The sequence below is a fragment of the Arachis hypogaea genome, chromosome 20, assembly GCF_003086295.3.
Source record: "Arachis hypogaea cultivar Tifrunner chromosome 20, arahy.Tifrunner.gnm2.J5K5, whole genome shotgun sequence".
Lineage (NCBI taxonomy): Eukaryota > Viridiplantae > Streptophyta > Magnoliopsida > Fabales > Fabaceae > Arachis > Arachis hypogaea.
The window spans coordinates 1744037-1764054 of record NC_092055.1 but is presented as its reverse complement, the minus strand read 5'-3'; the positions used below and the strand labels follow the sequence as shown (position 1 = coordinate 1764054).

Genomic DNA, 20018 nt, shown 5'->3' with positions numbered 1-20018 from the left:
TTGAATAACACAAAAAAGTCTTATTAAGAGTAATTTATTTATATATATTAAAAAATAATTGAATAATTATATACGGTAAAAAATTAATATTATTAAAAAATAAAAATAAAATTTATTTTAAAATTAAAAATAAAATTTATTTAAAAATAAAATTAAAAATCATGTTTTTTTTCTATTTTTTTAAATTTTATCTACGAGTAATTCTATAAATATTTTATGATGAATAAAAATATTAAACTCGTACTAAAATTTATTCTAATAAAATTTATTTTTATTCTACTAAATGTTAAATAAACTATTGAAATGAATTTTGTTTCCTCCATTAGAGAAGAATGATAAACTTCCATACTTTTATTATGTTATGGCAATAATTTGGCCTGTTATTTTTTAATGTACAAAATAATAATAATAATAATAATAATAATAATAATAATAATAATAATAATAATAATCATAATAATAATAAACATGTATGTCACAGTAAAAAGAGAAGCATGTCAACAAATAATTTATCATCTGAATTATATATGAATCAAATTGATAATATGAGGGCTAACAGTGCAAAAATTGATAACAAGGTTAGGAACTTACAAAACCTTTCTTAGGCTAACGGAAAAAACGTTTATATTTGTGTGATATATAAAACAATTATCATATATATATATATGCGCAAAAAAAGTCCAACTGTTTTAAAGTAAATTTTTTTTAATATTTAATTAAATGTTTTTGTATCTAGTACCTTTTTTTGGCACTTCTTCTTAGTTAAAAATATAATCATTATAATTTTTTAGTTATTATTGTTAGGGGTGTTCACAGATCGGATATGGTTGAAATTTCGATCAAATCCGCACTAAATTCATTATATTAAATTCGATATTCGCACTTTTTATGTTTGGATCAGATATCAAATATATCCATAAAATAAAAAATATTAAAAAATTTTATTTTTATAAAAAAAGTCAATAATCTTTTTTGTTTACTTTTTAAACATATTTACTTCTATTTGATAAGAGTGTGGATCCGATTCGATCCAATCCGATCATCTTATAGATCAGATCATATCCACAAATTACGGATCAGATACGATAAATACCGTGGATTTATGGATATGATCTAATCTATGGACACCCCTAACTACTACTATAGGTTCATTGTTGCAAAAGAATGTTTTTTTTTTTTATATTATAAACTATTATTAGATCTTAATTACCATTAAAACAACTTAATTGTCAACAAAGAGATAATACTTATTGGTCTCTAGAATTATGTTCGTATTTCAATCTAATTTTAAAAATTTCGATTTACTCAATTTAGTCTCCCAACTTAATAGTTATGACTCACATTAGTTCCTGATCTTATTTTTGTCACAGTCTCACAAAATCGTTAACAACATGCTGAGATGGACTAACGACTGCTACATTATACGTTCTAGCGACTATTTAATGTGACAATTGAAATTTTTTTCACCTTAATTTTTTTTCAACTAAACACTTAAAATCCTAATATGAATCACGGATACCTAAGTTAAAAAATCAAACTAAGTAAATTGAAACTTTAAAAATCAGACTAAAGCTCGAATATAACTTCAGACAGAACTTTAACTTATGTAGTGATTAATTTAAATGAGAATAAAATAAATCAAAATTCAACATAATTTTTATCAATGTTTTCAAATTCAAAATTTTTATACCAAAATTAACTAGAAATTCTCTTTAAATTAAAATTTTAATAAAATAGTGACTTTAATTATCTTAACCAATGTTCTAATTAATTACTTTTATGTCTTAAAAAAACTGTATATGAGAAGAAAATAATTAATTTGTCTACTTTAATAAATAGTTATTTTACTAAAATGAAAGAAACTATTTTTTTAAAATTTTTTAAGAACTAATTAATATTATATATATTTGTTGCACTATATTTAGTTATAAAAATTTTATTTATTTCTAATGCTTATATTAAAAATGAAAAAAAAAATTTAAATTAGTGAATTTAATCTATAATATAATAATAATATAGTAATTATTTTATATATTGTATGAATATAAATTAATTATTTTTTTATTTGTAAAAATTTTAAGAGGCTTGAGCTTGTTCTATATATATATATTAATGAATGTGATATTTTTTTTGTATAAATAATTTTAAAAAAATCTAATAGTTAATCTATTATCTTTTTTGTTTTAGTCCAAATTAAATGTTTTTTATTGTTTTTGGAAAGAAAATCTTTTGAGAAATTTAATAATATGTGATGAAGAACACCGAATAAATTATATAGAAACCAATTAAAACACAACATGAAAACATCTTTAGCAAAAGATGAAATAGGCGTCTTTATCTGAGTGGTAACCTTTAATAAGAGTACATAAAAAGTACATAGTATATAAAGTGTAATAACTCAACAAATATTTTTTAAGGAAATTTTTCATTCTTTTCAACAATTAAGTTTTTTCTCTTAATCCCTTTTGATTTATCAAACTATCAACATCACAGCTTGAACAGCTTAGCGCATAAAATTTTTTTCAGAAACTATTTCTGCCAAAAGGGGAAAAGAGTTCGTATCAATGCTATCCAAAAATGTTTCCGGGATACTCGCCATATTACTGTGGATATCCCAAGATTGAATGTTAGCATCATGAATAATAGTTAGGTTACTTCCTCTTTTTTTCTTTTTTTTTTTTTGGTGTCGGTTATACTACTCTTATAGGATTTGATTTTCATTTTTTTAATAAATTTACTTAGATTGTAAAGTTGTTTTTTTGTTAACTCTTTGTTTGAGTTTCAAGTATGCAACTGTAGTGAGGCAAATTGACAAAACTCTATTTAAATTTATAGAATTGAATGATAAAATAGTGGAGTAAGCACTACATAAGAAGAAGACTCTGAAAAGTAAAAAAAGAGAAAAAAAGAAAGTTGAAGAATGAAAAGTTTTATTATCTTTTCGTTGCTATTATCTATGTATATACAAAAATATTAAACATCCTAATCCTAATAAACATACTCTATTTAACCATTTAAATACATCAGAGTATCTCAGGAGTACCTAACAAGTACCTAATTAACAAAATAAAATATTATTTAATATATAACCTTAATTACACAAATCGTCAATGGCGGTCTTGTTTTCAGGGGGCGCATGTAAGAGAAATTGGATCTATCCTTCAACATAATAAGGTGCAGTCTCTGATGGTTGATGCATGCATATTGATGGCTATGGTGGCTATAATGTGTGAATCAATGTGGAAATGACATCTATAGATGTATTTGACAAACACGTTGAAAGAGAAGAAATACGTTAGGACTTCTTAATTTTTAGTTTGGTAAATTTTTTATTCATGAACGCATAAGTGATTTTGCATTTAAAATCATGTTTACAAGAAGTAATAATTTTGAACTTTTACTTTTCACCAACGGGCTTTTAATTATTAACATTCCATCCTTATTTACCTTTTTTTTTTTTGTGACTATCTTTATTTACCTTTTACCAATGTTATCCTTTATGTATGCATGTTATTGTATTATTTATAAAATTTTTATTAGTTGTATTTATATAAACTCTCTTTTTCTATTATTTATTATTTTTATTTTTTGTTAATTATTTATTTTACATCATATATTTTTATAATTGTGATTTTTTTGTATTATTTTTTATTATCTTTTATAATAAGATTTATTAATCTTATTAGGTAAAGTAAATTAAACAAAAAATTAATCATAAATAATAATAATAGTAAAAAATTATAATATACTAAAAAAAGTACTAAGAGTATTAAAAATATACTATATAAAAATATCATAATTTTTTTTTTTATTTATTTCAATCACTACTAAGATAAATATTTAATTTTTTTTATTAATCTTAGTACTCACTAAAAGTTATATTTTGTTAGTTTTAATTAAAAACATATTTTGCCAATTTTTATATGTTATTTTTATTTTAGTATATAAGTATTAATTTTATTATAAAATTAATTAATAAAATTTATTCAAATATCTAAATTAAAATAATAAGATAATATACAAAAATTATTTAAGTTGATGTCTATTTTAATAATTTTGTATCTAAAAGTGATTTTGAGTAGTATAATCCAAACAACATTTATTTTACTATAATCCATTTTATATAAAGATTGCTAAACATAAATCACTTTAATACAAACTTATTTTTTATCAAAATCAAGTTTGCAAAATCAATTTTATACAAATTTTTGTTTGTAAACTATAATCCAAACAGGCAAACACATAGTAACGTTGACTCTTCTAGACACAATAACTCTACTAATTAAAGGTAGTAAATCATTTGGCGCATAAAATTAGAGTAATTAACATGGAAAAAAAATCGATAATGCAATTTCCTGAAAAAAATTGGTAAAGATTGATTCTAGTATAGTAATTAGGGAACTAGGGTTTCAATTGAGATTGGGGTCAAGTATCGGAGTGCTAAGCCCCGGCGCGGCTGAAGTAATAATTTAGTCAATTGCTATTTCCACTAGAAAATAAATTTGGGACTTGATTATTGGCTGAAGTACTAACTACTAACTAAATCTGAATGGGAGAAAATGCTTCCTTTACTTGGTTTATGCTTAATGCTTCCTTTACTTGGTTTATGCTTTTACCTTTGCCTGTTTTGTTACCACCAAGTGGGACTATGTTATCTGTTTTTACTCTCTTTCTCTTTCTTTCCACTTACCAGAGGACTTTTTCAAGCAGGGTCATTATTGAAAACAAGTGACAATGATACAATTTATAACTCTGTTCATGAATTGCTATCCTACTCCTATTCTTTGTATTTACACGTATACTATATTATGTCCTCATTAGCATGCCAGAAGGGCAATCCTCAACTTCAACGCAAGGTCCATGCATTTCTCAGATGCGATAAAGGAGTTAAAGTATCTATTGCTGAGGAATTGGGCAGAGAAAATTCAGGTAGCGAAAATGCTACTGAGTTGAGTGCTGGAGTTAAAATAGCTCAGGAATCTCTTAAATCAAGTTTTTCGGAGCTACAGCCATGTGTCAAGGATCCTCTTCCTGAGGCATTGAATATATTTGATATTGGATCTAAACTTGCACTGAAAAGTACCAATCAAGAACAACCTATTCAAAACAAGGGTGGGGATGTTGATGTATCCAACTCAAATACATGCAGGGATATTGTTCTTTTTCAAACTAAAGATGTTGATCACAAGAAGTCTTCTATTCAACGTCCCAATTTAATAGAGGAGAACAATCCTGCTCATGAAAGCCCCAATTTGATGGAGCAGAACAGCACTGCTCATAGTTATGAGGTAATAATGTTTTTATTAACTATTATAATCTGGGAGCATAGATCTTGAGGGTGGTATCTATTTCAAGGTAACTTTTTTCAATTAAGGAAAAAATGTACTTTGGGTTATGCAAATGTGGAGCATCAAGGACTCTTTTTTAACAATAAGATAGTTGCTATAATCTTTTTTTTTACCTGCTCGGATTATGCATTCACTTTGTACTTCTTTATATCTTTGCATTGGCATATTAGTTATTTATTTATTTATCATTGCAGAGGGATGATTCAAAAGATAACTTCCCAACTGGAGTGCAGCTAAGAAGGAAGAAAAGAAAATGGTCTCCATTGGAAGAGGATACACTAAGAACTGGTGTAAAAGAGTACCTTCTAGCTCTAAACTAGTCAAATCAAAAGGATTCAGGATGAACTGTCTTGGATGTTAGTTATACTTGAAATTGAAAACTATTCAATTTAGTAACAATTTTGTACATTATGAACGGTTTTGTTTTTCCATTAACCATATTTTATTGTACAGGTTTGGCGTAGGATGCTGGACAACAATTCAGAGTTCTTACAAGAACATATTTGAAACGGTGCATCAAGCACCTTAAACATCCAACGAAGAGGGTCTGGCAGTGTATCCATACACTACGTAAGTGTGCTGAAAAAATAAAATATAGTTTGCTGAGAATAAAATCTAGTGTGTTGAACTTGGAAGTGTTCCGTCCCTTACTCTTGATAGCATCAAAATGTTAATATCTTCCAAAAACTTGTCATGCTTAGGGTGATGACAATCTTGTTAGCAAGTTCTAACTTCTGTGAATACGACCAAGTTTTGTTGACGTGGAATCTAAGTTGGAACTATGCTGCCAAAAGACTTATTTTATTTAAACTAGTTGGAATTACCTTATAAAAATTTAAAAATGATATTTTCATCGTGAGGTAAAATGTACTATCCCTGTCACTTTAACCATTGCATTTAAGAGGTGTTTCCCTCTAATAAATTTCAGGTACATCGTACATGAATCCAAAATGACGTGAGAAGCTAGTTGCAGATAGAAATGATGCCAACTTTTTGAAAAAGCATTTTGAGATTTTTTTATTACTATGAATATGTACATATGGATAGATGATACTTTTCATACATGTGTTTGTACGTGACTTCTCGTCACTAACACTCGCATTTTAACTCCCTGCCTATCATACCATTTGCTATAATCACCAAAAAACTAGTTCAGGACAAATATACCTACTAATTAACTAATTCAATTATATTGATCAAAGTGGTTCAAAAAGTAAAAACTATTTTCTTTTTCTTTTTTTTTTGGTGACTTAAACTATTTTCTTTTTGTTGCACGGACAATTCCAAACAAACTAGCAATTCTTTTTCTTGTAGACCGGTAACTCGGAATTAGACTCAGGATTGGTTTGGTAAAGTTTTTACTTTTCGAAAGTAGCTTATGAAAAAAGATAACTTTTTAAAAGTTGTAGTACTTATGTTTGTTAAAATCTACGTTAAAAATAACTTTTAATAAGCACAAGCACTACAATTGTGTTTGGTAAAACAGCTTTTAAAAATTAAAAAAATTATAATAAACATATTTATAACGAAGAATAATTTTTTTTTCAAATTTTAGAGACCAATAATTTAAATATTTATTTGATTTACTCTCTATATTAATATAAATAGAATTATCATTAGTCAATAATAAAACTTGTATGTAATCCAATATTAGTACTGACTCACTTTTATAAATCACAGAAAATGGGACACGTATCTCAAGTAAAATTATATATATATTATTATAATTTTGACTAATGTTCATGCAGTTAGTGTACGAAAATTTTATGATTAGTTTCCATAAATCAGGTCTCCTTCACGTTTTAAAGAACAGAGAAAAACAAATTTCTACTAAAAAATACAAAAATAACGCACCAAAAATAATATAAATAGATAGAAGTTCATACCTAATACGTGATAGAGATGTATTTGTGTTGAAATTGTGAAGATTAGGTTAAAAAATAAAAAATATATAAAGATTATGTTAGAATTTGTGAATGTTAGGTTGAAAAATTAGAAATACATGAGTATTTCAATGGCAATATAATGACAGAAAATATTTGTGGAAAAATAAATAAAATCTAGTGTTAATAATTAATAATGGTAATTTTGAATATTTATTATATTAAGATTTTTTTAATTTTGATAATCACAAGTCAACTTTAAAAAGCTCCATGTTAGATGCTTTCAAAAGCACTCCTAACTTTTAAAAGTCGCAAGCACAAGCTTTTGGATTTTTTAATTTACCAAACGCAAAATGAGGTACTTGTGCTTTTAAAAACCACAAACACGCTTTTAAAAAGCACAAACACCTTTTCAAAAAACTTTACTAAACCCAGCCTCAATATGAGATATTTCTTTCAAAATTTTCTTGTCAATTGTATTATTTCTCCCCTATTTTTTAGGATGTACTCTTGTTATTGTAAGAAATAAAGATTTAGTTAAAGAATCTTTTAAAGATATTAAGAGAGTAAAAATAAAAAATTTCAAAAACTTATATTTAATTAATGCGCTTAGCAAAGAACATAGTTTTGTCCAGACAACAGTGTTCTCAGCACTGATGTTAGTACAATTTTTTTTTTTTGAAACAAAAAAAGCTCAACACATTGGAGTGGAACATGAAAGAAACATAACATAAAATAAGATAGAAACCAAAGGTCATCTCCGACATAGCCACAACAACCAAAAGGCTCAATACCCGACCACTCCTTGTAGCTCAAAAACGTTTTTCCTTGTATGTCCTCAACACCTGCTTCCCTGTTGTTGAAGATTCTGTCATTTCTCTCCATCCATATATTCCAAATCACTGCAAAGAAACTAACCAATAAAAGCCGCTCCTCCTTCTTTCTGTTATGTATGCCAATTCAACTCTCAAACAGTCATTTCATGGTTCTTGGGACCGCCCACGGCCTATCAAAGTGTCCGAGCCAAGCGCACCAAATCAGCCATGTAAATTTACATACAAGAAACAGATGATGAACGGTTTCGTTTCCTTTTTACACATGGCACATAAGCTATCATTCTGCTGAAGCACGCCCAGTCTACTCAACCTTTCTTTAGTATTTACCCTACCAATCAGAACGAACCAGCCAAAAAGCTTAATTCTCGAAGGTACCAACCCTCCCCAAACTGTTCTAGTGAAACTGTAGCTCGTAATTTCTTCCGAGAGAGTCTCCGATTGCAACACCTGCAGGAAAGAGTTAGTAGAAAAAATACCCTTATTATCAAATTTTCATACTATATTATCATCTTTGCCAGCTGATAGTTTCACTGACCTTAACCTCTCATGAAGCTGATGAACTAATTCCAGCTCCCATTAGAATAACTCTCTCCTTCAATAGAAGTTCCAAATCCACTCAATCCCATCCCAAAAGGAAAAGTTTAAATAATATAAAGAGAAACATATTAAAAAAATATATCAACAAAAGATAAATTGATAAGTTCAATCACTATAATACAATAGATATTCGTTTTTTAAATAATCATTACTACAAAAAAAAAAATATTCTTTCTCTCGTTACAGCTACTTGTCCGACAAAGTTGTCACACAATCACTGGCTATGGCTGTAATAAAACTTTTGTGGTGTCATCGTCCACCATAATTTTCAACACTATCACATTCATGGACCCTTTTGAAGTGTCGTATATGCAGTGCCACTTTGATAATCATTGGTAACAGCCAAAAAGCCTTCATCAAAATTCAAAACGTGACATTTCTATGCTCACCAAACAAAATTCTTTAGTGCATGTCCCTTTCATTTGGCAATTGTCTATGTTACATGTCTTATATCAATTATATATCTACATTATTATTTATTATTATTATCTGCTTTCATTCACTATCATCTCTGCACTATTGGCTGCTCTTTCTCAACCAGCTCACTTGGGTTAGTTCTTCCTTTTTAACTTGTTATTTTGAAAGATGGTTTTTCCAATCCATGTTCTTTCTTCTTCATTACTCTCTATTACTTTATAATGAACTTCATCAAAATCTGGAGTGGCTCACCTTTTCTTAGTATGAGTTTGTAAAATCTAAACTGAAAATTTATAGCTTAAGATGTGCAAATATTATTACTCATGATGAACAAATGTAGTAGAACTGTAGAAGGATCCCACATATAGTAGCACATACTTACAAATCTTGAGTTTGATATGTGATGATAACTTCTTTCATCAGTAAAGGCTTCTAGTTTATTCATATTGTTAATCGTTGTTTTTTGCCACATCTTCAGGGGAAAGATAATTAACATGGAGAACCAAATAACTAATGTGAATGAGTATGAGGCAATTGCAAAGCAAAAATTGCCAAAGATGGTTTATGACTTCTATGCTTCTGGTGCAGAGGACCAGTGGACTCTGAAGGAGAACCGAGACGCATTCTCAAGGATTCTGTAATATATCAAAGTTTACTTCATGCAATTCTTTCCAGTATCCCTTCTTACATGAGTATTTGGTTTGAAATAGGTTCCGACCGCGCATTCTTATAGATGTAAGCAAGGTAGATATGACAACAAGAATTTTAGGCTTCAACATTTCAATGCCAATCATGATTGCTCCCACAGGCATGCAAAAGTTGGCACATCCTCAGGGTATCATCACAAAACATATTGTGAATTTGTGATTACTGCATACAGTACTACTCTAGTTTGAGAATATAACCATGATAGCCCTTATATATGCTTAAGCTAGTTTTTGGAATTGATAAAAAAAACTAACATTCATGCAGGAGAATGTGCAATAGCTAGAGCAGCATCAGCTGCTAACACTATTATGGTTAGTTTCAACATACATTTTCCTCCTTTATTTACTGTTCTTCCCAAACAATGTATTTGGTTGCTGCTTTCTTTTATATATTGTTTTCATGATTGCCATCACAGACACTATCAACAATGTCTAATTATAGTTTTGAGGAGGTTGCTTCAACAGGACCCGGCATTCGTTTCTTCCAACTCTATGTAAGTATACAAGAAGAGTAATTTGATTGACATGGAACTAAACCATTCACACATGAACTTGATTCTAACCTGATCCTCAGGTGTTTGTTGCCTACTTGATAGATGTTTAAGGACAGGAATTTGGTTACACAACTTGTGAGAAGAGCTGAAAGGGCAGGTTTCAAGGCAGTTGTGCTCACTGCGGATCGTCCGTTTATTGGTCGTAGGGAGGATGACATCAAAAACGGGTTAGCAACAACCATCTACAAAAGTTGACACCTTGGTCATGATGGTAGAATTGAGTTGAGTCCTAGAGTTTGAAGATATATATGTGTTTGCCTTATCTGATATTGGGTTTTCTACAGATTCAGATTGCCACCAAACGTGACACTAAAGAATTTTGAGGGATTGGATTTTGGGGAGAAAAATAAGGTATGTGTTGTTGTGATAAGTATGTATGGAGTTTTGAAATAAGATTCATTTCCCATGAATGGTGGTTTTTGCTGGCAGGCTGGTAGCTCAGTTTCTCAAACTCGTCGCCATATTGATCCATCTCTTAATTGGAAGGTGATTCTTTTTACCTACAAACTTGAGTTCTACAATAACAATCAAGCTTATGTAAGCTCAGCTCCACTTAGTTACATCCAGGATGTGAAGTGGCTTCAAACGATTACTTCATTGCCAATTGTAGTGAAGGGTGTACTAACTGCTGAAGATGGTAAGTGAGTATAATTAATGAATCTTATCTTACATTACATTACAGATGCTTCTAACATTGTGTTTCTAAAATGCAGCAAGGATAGCCGTACAAGCTGGAGTTGCTGGAATCATTGTTTCTAATCATGGTGCTCGCCAACTTGACTATGTCCCTGCACCAATCATGGTTTTGGAAGAGGTGATGTTGCCATCTATTTCTTGAAACTTAGCTTCTTAAGCTGCGTTTGTTTACATAGACAGGAGACTGGGACAGGGACAGAGAGACACAAAATCGTGTCTAACAGAGGAGATATGGACAGAAATAATGTGTTCAGAGACACTGAAATTAGTTTATTTTGTGTCCATCTTGATAGGAAGGATACGGAGACACTAACAAAGGACACAACTTATTTTTCATTTTTTTATTATTCTTGTTAATTTTTCATAATTATATTTTTATTATTATATTTTTCATCTCAAATTTTTTGAATGAAAAAAAAAATAAGAATAAATTGAATTTTCATAATTTGTTCTAGTTTATCACCAAATAAAATACAAGAATATAAAATTTTGTGTTTCTGTCTATCAGTGTCATGTTGTTCTCAGTGTCCTATCATATTCTCAGAAACAAACGCAGCCTTAATGATTATGTAAGCATTGCATCATCTTGGTTTGCTTGAGTAGATAGTGAAAGCTGTAGAAGGAAGAATTGGTGTATTTGTGGATGGTGGAATCCGCAGAGGGACAGATGTTTACAAAGCATTGGCTCTTGGAGCATCTTCTGTATTTGTAAGTATTATGTATGAATTGAATCCATGAAGTGATCTTGTGATATTGAAATTGAAAGTAATGAAATCAGATAGGAAGAGCAGTGGTGTTCTCATTAGCTGCAGAGGGTGAAGGTGGTGTGAGGAAAGTACTGAAGATGCTTAGAGATGAGCTTCAACTAACAATGGCACTATGTGGCTCTCCTTCACTCAAACATATAAGTCGTCACCACATTTTCACTCGCACAACATTTCCTTCCAACTTATAAATTTCATTTTTGTATATCTTAAGCTACCAACTTCAAATCTTGAACTTGTAATGGACGAGAGTGCGCACATGTTGCTGTTATTTCTCATTCTTTTTAAGATGTGTAGTGAGTGAAATGAGACACATGTCTCCTTAATGCAAAATTTTGTACATCAAGTGAATGAGGAGAATGTGGTATATCATCAAATAATCAGTAACAAACAGCTAGAGCTGCTACAATTATGGTTTCTTCTGTCAGCAGAGTAATTTTGATAACTGCCATGGCAATAATGATGCTTCCTTCTTCTGTTTTCTATCTAATATAATAATGCAGCAAGGATAGCTGTAGAAAATGGAGTTGCTGGAATCATGGAGGATAAAATTGAATCACATTATTGAAATTTTGTTGTTAATTATAAGTAGTAGGCTATGGAAACCAAAGAGTAGTATGCTCATTTTGGTTGAATCCCCCTTATCTATGAATAGATAGTGAGAGGTGTGGAAGGGAGAAGCTGGTGTCAGAAAAGTACTAGAGAATTGAGATGCTAAGGTTTGTTTGGGTAGGCTACAAAATTTGGATATGGAGGTAGAATGAGTGTTATACCTTAACGTGATAATTTTTGGTATTTTTTAAAATTATGGAAGGTATATAAATTGGACCCTCCGATTTATTTTTAAAAAAAATTTAAAATTTGGAGTACACAAATCGGACGATCCGAATAGTTCGATTTTTGTACCTAAAAATTGGGCGGTCTAATTTCTGTACCTCTTAAAAATCAGACGGTCTAATTTGTACTCCGTAAATTAAATCATGCCACATTTTAAAAAAATACAACAGCAGATCATAATTTAGAAAAATACCATTGTTAATCCAATATTAAAAATAAAAATGTGTGTTGGGATATAGAAAAGAAAATAAAAAATAAAATAAGAGGAGAAAAAAATGAAGTTATTTGTGTTTTGTTTGAAAAAAAAATGAAAGACAATAAAATAGTAAAAAAATTTTTATTTAGATAAAAAAATTATAATAATATAAAATTATATTAATATTTTTATAATAAAATAAGTATAAATATTTTTATTTATTTGTATTTTATTATATTTTATATATGTGAATTTTTATTATAATAATATATTAAAACTATTAAAATTAAATTTATATTGATAATTATTAATAATAATATAATTATTAATAACATTATAAATAAAAGATAATATTTTTTTCTTTATTTTTTTGTTTGTAGTGGATGGATTTTTTTTATGAAACTCACAAAACAATATTCTTTTTATTTTTTTTAATATTAAAAAGAAATTCATTACTTTTTTAAAATTTTTTTCCTTTTCTCTTATTTTTTCTTAAACTAAATATAGTGTAAGAGATGAACTTCAACTAACTATGGCTTTATGTGGTTGCCCCTCACTGGTAAGTCGTAACCACAATCTTATTCACATTCTTTCTAGCTTATAGCCTTGTAGGGGATCATCATATATAGCACTCATACTTAATTTACTGTGTAAATATCTTAGCTTGCACCCACTGATTCCTGACACTTTCAAATTTATTGCCAGCTAGCCATGGACTATTTCAAATTAAATTGCTTAATCAACTTAAATTACTTCTTGCTAGCTAGGATTTAGCCACACGTTTTTTTAAATTTCATTTACTTTAATGAGAGGTTTAAAAAGGGTACGAAATTGCATTTTACGTTACCTTGTTAAGTAAGCGTACGTTACAAGCTAAGTCATATATTGAAATGTTATACATGCCTTTTCAAAATATTTTTTATTTATTTATTATATTAAAAATATTTTTTAAATAAAAATATTAAAATATATATATAAATTATAATTTTTAAAAAATAATTTTTTATTATTAAATTTTATTAAATATACTAAAAAATAAAAAAAAAAACAGCATTCAAAAAAGTTTTCAAATCAGCTATGGCGGATGATCAAGCTATACTGTATTCACCTACTGCTTAAAAAGTAAATACGGTCAGATTTATATGCGTTGATATGATGAATCTAACAATAAACCGAAAGTCGTCATCCTACCAAACATGCTTCATAATCATAATGAGATCTATTATCCAGGAAAATAAAAAAGGTAGATCAGACCAGCCGAAGCTAATTTTTTGGATATGAAACTTAGATGCGTGTAAGGCTTTGTTATGGACGTTAGAAAGGTTATACACTGTAGTGACGATAGTGAACTAACGGAAAAAAATTGGATGGTTTGATTTTTTTGCGAAAAAAAGAAACACAAATTGGATCCAACTCACCGATTTTATGCATGCAGAATAAAAAGTATTTGGACTAAGAAAATCGGACGGATTTACCGATTTTAGGGGTGAGTACGGGTCGGTTTGGTTTGGGTTTATAGTAAAATTAGAATCGAACCGATCAAAATATAATTAGTTCGGTTTGGTTCGAATTTATATTTTTTTTGTACATGTATTCGAACCAAATCAAACCGATTAAGAACGGATTGGTTCGGTTCGGGTAATTGGGTACCTGATGACTTTGAAATTCATAAAAAAAATCAAATTTTTATCTTAAAAATTTAACAAGTACAATAAATATGTAACATGAATAGAAATGATCCAAACATATTAAACACCAAATACATTAAAAACTAAACTCATTAAAATACAAACATATTAATAATGAATAATTATTGTCTAATGAAAAAGTCATATATATTTTTTATTTTTTTATTTAATTAATATATGATCGGGTTCGTAGGTTGGTTCGGATTCTGCACCCCCAAAACCGATATCCGAACCAATCACTAACAAAAGCCATCGATTTGGTTCGGGTTGGACCCGATTACCCGTTAGTTTCAGAACCAATTTAATTAGTTCGGTTTGGGTTCGGACGGGTAATCGGGTACCCGCTACCCGTACTCACCCCTAACCGATTTGATGCATGCAAATTTTTTAACGTTGACGTAACTCTAATTGGATCGTACGTTTTTCAAAAATTTGAAATGGTAAAAAATGCGGTCAGACGGTCCGATTTTAATGTTTATATATACCCAGCCTTCTAACCGAGCTCGCCACTTTATTTTCTTCTCACAATCTTCAGATCTTCTGAATCTCCTCCACCTTTCTTCTTCCTGTCTGGTATTTAAAAAAAAATTAATACCAAAGTTAAGAGTGTTCAATGTGAGTATATTATCATAAATAATAGAGTTATGTTAAAAATATATTATTATAAACAGATTTTATTACAAACATTTGAAATAGTGAAATTTATATGTGAAAATCCATTAGATATTATTATTTCATTCACACGGTTATTTGAAGAACTAAAAGATGTGATTTGTGAGAAGATGAATTCTCAAATATCTAGGAGAGTGTCGTGTGTTTTGTACAGATATCCTATATTTGTGTTTGGTGGGTTCGTTCAATTTCAAACGAAATACGTGACCGATGAAGCGAGCATGTAAGAAATATTTTCAGTATATATTGAAAGTCGGTCTCAAATATCGTTCATCGAAGTGTATGTTGAGTTCGAACAATATGCAGCGGATCGAGATATTAAATTGGAAGATTATAACAGTGATAGCAAGGAAGAGTTTGAAAGTAACTATGAGGTCGTTGATCCGAGTGTAGACGAAGATAAAGCTGATGACACTATAGCTGCAGATGTGGCAAATGCACTAGCAAATCAGCATCCACTTAAAGAGCCGACTTTCATGCGGTCGTTGGATTTGGAGGCCATGTATGCACCAAAGTTTTTTCAATATAAATGCAAGTATGTAATAATTATAATTTATGATTTATACATAGATTTTGACGTTTGAGACAAATATTTCATAGTTATGTAAATAGGTAAAATATAGCATATAATTACCTGTTTAATGTTTATTTATTAAGTATTTATATATGTTGAGGAATTTATTATTTATCATTTATTAAGTATTTATATACCGATTTGTTCATTGTATCACCCAAAAAGAGTAGGTTTCAGATCAATCTTGATTCTTGGGTCCTGTCAGTACTTCGCCGTGTGCTTCACCTAGATTCCGCTCTTGATGAGTAACGCCCTAGGTCAAACCAAATTATCTCCTCAATCTATCAGATACATGCCACTCAACGCATTCGAAAGATATCAGCGGCACTATGGCACTCCATATAACTGAATGCTGACGGATGTCAACAGAAATCACATCTGCCTTAATGCGACCAATTGCATAAGTCTTCCAAACAAACTGTACACATTAAAAGTAAAAGAGGATTACACACCAAATAATAATATGGCTAAACAAAAACAGATACTTATTTATTACAACATACCTGTCCTTCTTGCAGATCATCCAATGACCTCCTAAAGTGAGCAAGAGAATAAAATTTGTAAGGTCGATTAGCACGCTCCCAGTTACGCCACCTGACATCAGACAATCCGTTAATTAACTTTTATTAATCAAATTTAAAATACAACGTGCTACACTTTTTCAAAGCAGATAGTAATTAATTTTACCTATTTGCAATCAGAAAGAGTCGAGGATTGTCAGGAATTGGCACAAGAAATGGTTGATGGATCCAAGCCCATGTAAGCAAAAGTGTCAGTGAACCATCGATCTCCTTGCAATCGACATGAGATGCCCTACATAATGCTCTATACAGGTGTGCTAAACATGCCGATCCCCAACTAAATTGTATGATTCCAGCGAAGTTACGGAGCAACGACAGAAACTTCTAGTATACTGCTGCCCTGGACTTGTCTCCAAATATAATGGTCCCAAATAATAACATTATGTAGCACTTGACGTACCTCTGAATGTGAATATCATCAGGCAATACTAAACGATCTTTTAGTTCTTGAAACCACGTCAACTTTATGAAGCTTCCTCTACAATATGTCTTCCTAGGTGCAACACCAAACTGGTGCAAGCATTCGGTCTCTAAGGCCTCATAACTACCGAGGGTCGGTCTTGTAATTGGAAGGCCATTTGTCGAAATACCAAGAATTATCGCCACGTCCTTCAACGTCATAGCACACTCATCAACCGGAAAATGGAATGTGTGAGTCTTAGTGCGCCATCTCTTGATCAGAGCATTAACCAATGTCGACTGACATTGGATTACTCCAATATGAAAAACGTGATAAAAATCAGTCTCCCGTAAATGTCTCTCTACAATTTGATTGTATGGATCCGGCGGTATTAAATGGTTACATTGCAACATCCGTGAATCCTACAAAACGTAGCCATATATCACATTAAACAAAGATAACCATATCTAATTAACAAATTAAATTTAATAATATCAAATTTTCATTATCACATAACCAATAAAACATAATCATATTAACAACTATATTATTAACTACTCGAAATATACTAAATCTATTTTACAAAAAATCAACATTTATATTTATTAGCTTCTAATAATAATAATTAATAAACCTTAAATAAATCTAAAATATGACTCTAATTATTATTAGATACACTAAATATATTTTTTAATGTCTAAAACCTATTTATTTTATAATAATAATAATAATTCTTATTCATTATTTTCTATTTATATAACCAGAATAATTTTAAAAAGTATTAAACACCTCAATATTATTATTATCATACATATATAAATTTTATATCACCAAATTTATCAATAATAATCATAAATAATTTATTAAATTCATATTTAAAATTTAATATTACTAAATACTAACATAATTTATTACATAAATTACACTAAATTTATTCGGTTTCTATTTTTCAAGGTACTTTAACAATAATAATAATATACCTTAATTAATTCACTAACAAATTATAAAAAATGATTAATTATTATATTTAAACAATTTTAAAATTTTCACTTCCAATAAAATACAATAAACAAACATCTCAAATAACTATTTAATAACTAACAACACACAATAATAAGTCATTAATCCTTAATTAAATATCTAAATAATATACTCATCATAATAATAATTAATTCAATAATTTTTTAAATATATTCTAAATTTATTTTTTTTACTATTTCTAACTATTTTATATACCTATAATCTTAATAATTATTACTACAATATTTCTACTAATCTTTAACATTATTATTATTATTATTATTATTATTATTATTATTATTATTATTATTATTATTATTATTAAATTAAAATATTTGGTAATAAAAACTTACATAATTAAGATGTGTTGAGTTGAGAAATCAACTAATTTAATTAATGATGACAAATATTATTTTTGGGCAAAATAAATAATTAGTGTTGATTATTAATAATTGTATGTTACTAATTATTTTATTAAATGTTGCAGGCCAAAATTAAAACTAACAGCCCAAATTGGAATGAAAATAAAATAATAAGGTTAGTGGGCTGGTAAATCAAGCGAAGCCCAAAAGAAACAAAGCCAAAGAAATCAAATGGGTTGCCTATCAGATATTCGATCCAAGCCCGATTTGAATTCAGCAAATCCCTCCATCTTGCTTCCAAAAGCAACGTTCTCTTTCTCAGTCAAATCACAGAACTCAGAAAAAGTAAGAAAGAGAGCTTAGTTCCTAAACTAGTCATGAAAGAAGAAAGAAAGAGAAGGTTAAACAAAGAAGGGTAAGGTCTAATCAACCATTTTCAAACCCCATCAAGAAAAAGATCAGAAGCTAAAAGGTAACTCATTTCCTTATACATGCATCATATCTTCTTCTCCTCTTTTCAACTCTCTGCTCAGTCTGAAATGGGATACAAAAGAAAGTTATTTTCTGTTCTTCACTGCTATGTATCTACGGTCACAAATATGTCTTGGGGTCCAAGTAGCTTCTCAATGGCTCAGATCCAGTTTACCATTGGAAGACTTTTATGGTTGCTGTTTTGTGGCTTTCGGTCAACCTTGGAAGGTCAGAAACAAAGTTACTACTCTGATGATTAATGAGAAAAAGTGAGTTTGTGGGTTGGTGAAGCACAGTACTCAAGAAGTTGACCTAGGAAAAAGAACCCAGCAACATGCAAGGAGATAAAAAAAGACTTTCTGCTCATTCAGAGGCAATGAGAGAAAACCAGAGTTTGGTGAGTTGTGTTCTGTGAAGAGTTCCCTGAAAAAGTTCCTCTACTTGGATAATGCTTTCTTTCAAAGAAGCATTCGGCCAACACTGAAGAACTAAATCAGAGGCTTGCAAGTCTAGTTTATCACATAGCAAAGAGGCTGTTGATGAAGTCAATCTCCTTCATGTTTTACAGATTGTAATGTACTTTCAATGTTTATCTTTCTGTAATTTCTTGAGTGAAAAGGCATATTGAGAGAGCTAAATAAAAAGCCATGAGTGGAAAAAGGCTGAGTGATATACTTGAGAAAAAAGCCTAGAGTTATTTTCAGATTTTTTTAGGTATGTCGGTGTTTTGTATCTTGTACCTGTAAGGTATCCCTTTCTTAGTTGGGTTAGCACTAAGAGTGAATAGTTAGGTATTAGCATAGCCAATGTCAAGTTGGGTTAGAACTTGAGTGTGAAAAGATTGTGTTGATCCTGTAGAATTGGTGTATGTAATACTGTTAACTATAGTGAAAATTTCTCCATTGTTGTGGAGGAGATTGGATGTAGGTTGCATAGCACAAGGCAACCGAACCAGGATATATGCTGGTGTTAGCTTTTCTCTTCTCTGCATTGTTCTGTTTTCTGATATTCATGAGACAAAAATAAATTGTCTCATAAATTTCCGCTGCTGAGTTCAAACAGAATCAGAATTCAAAGATTGTTTTAAAGGGTCATTTCAGTAACTTAAAAGAAAGGCATAGATTCAACCCCCTTCTCTAAGCCTAGCACAACCTTCAAGATGATCAAAATAATTAGCAATATAAAACTCTGGATGATTAATTATTTTTTATTTTCCGTCTTCTTGATATTGTTGAAATTTTGTTTTTGATGGTGGCTCCTTCCTACGTTGGATTTCTGCAGCAACAATGGGAGAAGAAAAAAGAAAGTGGGATTGGAGGTGGTATGAAGAGTGAGGCACGAGTGAGAGTGAGAGTGAAAGGGATGGATGGTTGGGGTTTACGGAGATAGAAGCAGGGGCTGGGGAGCATTGCATG

General features: G+C 29.7%; 1 protein-coding gene across 3 annotated transcripts; it reads left to right on the top strand.

Annotated features, from left to right (window-relative positions):
* The first annotated feature begins 9115 nt into the window (after positions 1-9115).
* Positions 9116-12220, top strand: LOC112783024 (glycolate oxidase 1). Of its 3 annotated transcripts, none has more exons than XM_025825753.3 (12): positions 9116-9214; positions 9560-9718; positions 9792-9916; positions 10054-10100; positions 10205-10282; positions 10385-10509; positions 10627-10693; positions 10772-10828; positions 10910-10979; positions 11056-11156; positions 11642-11746; positions 11817-12220. In XM_025825753.3, exons 2-12 carry the CDS (start codon positions 9576-9578, stop codon positions 11991-11993), a joined length of 1095 nt encoding a protein of 364 aa, XP_025681538.1. In that variant the 5' UTR covers positions 9116-9214; positions 9560-9575; the 3' UTR covers positions 11994-12220. The 3 variants fall into 3 exon arrangements, with proteins under 3 accessions (XP_025681538.1, XP_072085886.1, XP_025681539.1); XM_025825754.3 differs by having other exon boundaries at positions 9213-9342; XM_072229785.1 differs by lacking the exon at positions 11817-12220 and having other exon boundaries at positions 11583-11740.
* The last annotated feature ends 7798 nt before the right edge of the window (positions 12221-20018 follow it).

Bases quoted from the DNA above. Each gene is read 5' to 3' on its own strand.
- LOC112783024 (XM_025825753.3), top strand. From the start codon at position 9,576: ATGGAGAACCAAATAACTAATGTGAATGAGTATGAGGCAATTGCAAAG. The intron at 10,510-10,626 runs GTTAGCAACAAC...GGTTTTCTACAG, and splicing joins GAGGATGACATCAAAAACGG to ATTCAGATTGCCACCAAACG. The intron at 11,747-11,816 runs GTAAGTATTATG...TAATGAAATCAG, and splicing joins TTGGAGCATCTTCTGTATTT to ATAGGAAGAGCAGTGGTGTT.